The sequence below is a fragment of the Octopus bimaculoides genome, chromosome 4 (genome assembly GCF_001194135.2).
Source record: "Octopus bimaculoides isolate UCB-OBI-ISO-001 chromosome 4, ASM119413v2, whole genome shotgun sequence".
In the NCBI taxonomy this organism is placed as follows: Eukaryota; Metazoa; Mollusca; class Cephalopoda; order Octopoda; family Octopodidae; genus Octopus; species Octopus bimaculoides.
This window is the reverse complement of record NC_068984.1, coordinates 58,154,045-58,158,832: the sequence shown is the minus strand read 5'-3', so window position 1 is coordinate 58,158,832 and position 4,788 is coordinate 58,154,045. Positions and strand designations below refer to the sequence as shown.

The window sequence follows — 4,788 nt, the reverse complement described above, 5'->3', positions numbered from 1 at the left end:
ATATATATATATATAATTCGAAAACATGAAGTTTCGTAACATTGTTTACAAAATACTCCAGTAAAAATACGATATTGAAAAAATCTGTTATGTTTCTCTCTCACTCTCTCTATCTGTTTTTACACCATAGGTAGAAGGGGACTGAACTCATGGTTGCAAATAATGGCGATTTGAAAATTGTTAGAATTGATGGTTTAAAATTATTTTTAATGCAAAAATTCACATGTTAGGAAGCAACCAAAATAAAACAAATGGCCAATTCCGGGCATTTTCGACCATGAAGGCTCCATTGGTGCAACTCCCAGATTGCTATCTTGTAAGGTGTGGATTTCTATAGATGCAATACACACACACACACACACTCACAAACTCAGCTATATAGATATAGATAAAGGTAAATGAATAAAAATACAAAGCAAATGAAAATTGCATTCAAAATATACAAAAATATTAATTTTCTTAATATACTAACCAAAGAATTTTTGAAAACAGTCTTTGACCAGCCTGTAATTATGACTGACATTGTTCACAACAGCTCCTAAACAACTCACACAACTCTGCAAAACCTAAAGTTTGTAAAGATAAAGTATTTTAACTTCAAGTCACACAGAAAAAAAAAATCAAGTCTAGATTTAGAAGAAACCTAAAAGATTAAATACAAAATGTTTGTCATGTTCACAACTCAAAAAAATATTCACTCAACACAATAGAGCTGATGCAGCTCTCTGGCTTGCCAACTCCTTACAAACTGTCCAATCCATGCCAGCATGGAAGACAGACATTAAATGATGACGAATTATAGAATGTAAAACTAGACAATCAGTAGAGAAAATAAAATCTTTGCATATTCAACTAATACTGAGCAATGAAGTAAGAAGCTGCACTTAATTAGTTGATTATAAAAAAAAAACTAGAACAGGCATACTGCCATATTGATAAAGAGAGCAAATGGAAATTTTATTATAAAAATAAATCAGTTTTCTCACATATAGCAATGTATTGCAATGTAAGTTGTGTACCCTGGTTAACAACACAATTTGGTTAGTGTTCAGTATAAAAATAAGAAACATAAAACAAATACTTCAAAAAGGTAAAAAAATGTGATGTATTTATATTCATCACAGTATTAATACTAGATTAACTAATTTACATAAGTACAGAAACTTGAATAAAAGTTTATTTATTACTAGTAAAACTAGACTGATGTTTAAAATGTGATGTACATCACTTTATTTTTTCACTGAATGAATATATTTATATCCTAAAGGAGCAGGGATGGTTGTAACTGTACAAAACATACTATATATAGTGTTTTGCACAGTTACAACCATCTCTTAATAAAACTAATTTAGTACATCTGTTTTGAGTCTGAATGCCACCCTTAATGACCAATTTTCAGTCCTCCAAGACTAATCAAATAAGTACCAATAATACAGGCTACACAAATGTAAATGATTACATCCCTCCTCAACAAAACATTAAACCTTTCCCTATTCAAAATTTAAATGTTATACACTGGTGTGATCTTGACAAAATATAGCATAATGCATGCAATAACATACCTATCTTTTCTGCAGAAAAATATATTTTTTACTGCATGGCTAAGTTTTGTGCGTGCGAGCACACACACGCACACACACACACACTCGAGTAACATAGATAACTGTTACTAATAAATGAAAATTGTCAATTTACCATCATGCCATGCTTAAGAATTAATTTTATCATGTCTTCTTCCAACTGTGCAAGGAATGATTCACTTGGGTGGTCCATCAGAGGCACAATTAATTCTAATATTCTGGCAACATGATGAAGAACCATTGTGTCTTCTACGGTCTAAGAAAAATATATGAACAGAATTAGTTAATATTTAACAAAATTTTTAAATATTATGAAGTCATTATAATGCCAAATGAAAGATATTTAAAAGAAATTCAAGGCAGAAAATTTAGAATATTAACATTTGCTTGATATTTCTATTCAAAATATTAATAAAAAAAAACAAGAACTCATTAACATATCAGTGTTATCTAAATGAAAAAAATCAATAATCTCAAATTCATTTTAGGACAATCGAAATTTGTGCTACTTTGATGAACATTAACAGCATTAAGATAAATAATAACTGTGATGGTGATGACTTACAGAGCTAGGTTATAGAAATTTACATAAATTTCATTAGCAACAGATATCAATAAAGAATGTCATATAAATTCAACTATCTTTTCAAAGTTTTAATCATAAACAGTGACACACTAAAGTAATCTGTGACCAAAATTCATAAAATGATATTGAGATCAAAATCATAAAGCATAATTTTAAATGTTACTAACATTGCACTTGATATCCAGGTAAGGCTGCAAGGTTGTTCCATGATGCACAGCTAAATCGGGTCTTATCTTACTGAACATGTATAACGTCGACAGACAAGCTACTAAATGTTCACTATTATTTCCAGATCCATCCTCTGTTTCTTGAAAGAAATTAATTATAATAAAGTAAACCCTTAAAATATTTAGGAATGATCATTCATCTTCTTTAGGAAGGAGAGTGGGGAAAAAGAGATAGAGGAATTAGGAGGAAAGGAAAGAAAGTTGGTATAAATATAGCTAATGCATCTGTATGCATTCAATGAATCAATGACAAAATGAATGATTCCTAATCTTTTTTATTTAAGTCAAATTGTTGTAATCTTTCACAGATATTAAAAAATTGTAATGATGATAAGCCAGAGCTAATTAAATAATATAATATCAAAATGATAAATTTCTTAGAGAAGAAATCTCAGACATGGAAGCAAAACCAAGAATTGAGAGGCCACAGGATAAATTTGGCAAAGTGGTAAAACCTGATCTTGAGATGCTAACCTCACATAAAATGAAAGGCATTAGGAAAGGACAATATTTTATAATCTAAGTAGAATTATGTTTGATTAAGTATCAAACAGGAAAATAGAAGTGAAATCAAGCTCACCTACAGATTTTTCTTCCAATGATAAAACATTACCGACAAGGCAATTTACAATTTGGCGACAAGCTTGAAGTGCACTTTTGTTGACTTTCCCATTTTCATCTTCTTTTAACAGCTGCAAATGTATATTTACATTCAAAAGAAAAGGATAATTTAAACAAACACACATAAATAAAAAATCTCATGCAGTTCCACAAACAAACTATAAGCATAACATAGCTTTGGTTTAAAGCTGCTCAGAGTTTCAATTTTTCTCGTAGATCAAAAGCAACTTTTAGAATGCAATAGAATATCTCGTGCTTAATACTTAACTATTTCTACTTGAAATTTCAATATCTATTTCTACTGCTACTAAAAATCACTGATGATGATGCCACATAAAAAGCATTCAGTACACATTGTAAAGTGGTTGGCATTAGGAAGGGCATCCAGCTGTAGAAACCAAGCCAAAACAGACTATGGAAGCTAGTGCAGTGCCTGGCCTTTGCCAGTTCTTGTCAAGCTATCCAACCCATGCCAGCATGGTAAATGGATGTTAAATGACGATGGTGACGGCTGCAAGAACAAAGGAGCCTCTACAAGGTCCCTCAATCTGCTAGAACTAGCAGCCTAATCTTCTTCAACTTACACATTACCAACTTGAGAAAGGAAATGACACATTGGATAATGTAAACCTACATCTAAAATGAAGAAGAGGCACAATTTGAATGCTTTTAATCATAGGTCTGGTCAATCAGCACTGATTGAAGATAAACAAACATTTATATCAGGCTGTTATAGTGTAGCCAACTTAGCTCTACTCTGAGCTGTTTGCATGTCTTTTTAGCACATTCATAATCTGATATATTAGCAGCTTGAAACTCTTTATTTTTCTCTTTATAGTGTACTTGATATACTTTTGTAACAACTGATGATATGTTGTAGTGCCAATCATCAAAGAAAACAACTTTCAGTTCAACCTAATCAATTGTTGCGACAGCAATACAAAACTATTCTTGCCTTTCTGCCTTTTATTATCTTAATTTCATTACTATCATCATATCTTTCTTACTGACTGAGCACACACATCAACAAAGCTATATTCTGAAGACTAGACTTCTTCCTTGGAGCCACAAAAGACTTCAGTTTTGATCATCTGTGACAGACAGCAAATCTCAAGTGAGACACTTTTAGAGTATCACAACACGTTAAGTTATCTAAAATGGTAAATGCATTTCTGTTGGCAAAATTATCAAAACAATATACTTATATATGGAGTTCTGGTATTTTAAAAAATATTGAAGAAAAATAACATTTTAATTATATTTTATAAAATATATGAATATTTTTTATTAACAACAAACCATCAAGTGACTACTCACATTTTCCAACATTTGTTCAAAGAATTCAATACCAGAATCCTTGCAAGCTGCAACCTAAAAATTAAAAGAAAATTTCATAAAGTAATAATAAATATACCATCATAGTCAACACCATTTATTATATTCTGGTTATGTGTATGTGTGTCCGCTTTTACCTGATTTCAGGGCTTATCTTTTATCTTTTACGTGTTTCAGTCATTTGACTGCGGCCATGCTGGGACATCACCTTGAAGAGTTTTGGTCAAACAAAGCAACTCCAGAACTTATTTGTTTTTTTAAAGCCTAATACTTATTTTATTGGTTGCTTTAGCCAAACCTAAGTTACAGGAACGTAAACACACCAGCACTGGTTGTCAAGTGGTGGTAGGAGACAAACACTGACACAAAGATACACACACACACACACAGATGACGACAATGATGATGATGATGATGATGATGATGATGATGGTGATGA

At 31.3% G+C, this 4,788-nt stretch overlaps 1 protein-coding gene across 3 annotated transcripts in view; it reads right to left on the bottom strand.

Moving 5' to 3' along the window:
* The window catches only part of LOC106877350 (nipped-B-like protein), a 170,098-nt gene that overhangs the window by 21,868 nt on the left and 143,442 nt on the right, over nt 1–4,788 (bottom strand). For 2 of the 3 annotated variants that reach the window (XM_052967097.1, XM_052967099.1), the window contains 5 exons: nt 4,332–4,385; nt 2,974–3,085; nt 2,334–2,473; nt 1,696–1,836; nt 473–566 (listed from right to left, as the gene is read on the bottom strand). In XM_052967097.1, the coding sequence (XP_052823057.1) occupies nt 473–566; nt 1,696–1,836; nt 2,334–2,473; nt 2,974–3,085; nt 4,332–4,385 (541 nt within the window). The remainder of the gene's footprint in view (nt 1–472; nt 567–1,695; nt 1,837–2,333; nt 2,474–2,973; nt 3,086–4,331; nt 4,386–4,788) is intronic. The other variant, XM_052967098.1, reaches the window with a different exon arrangement.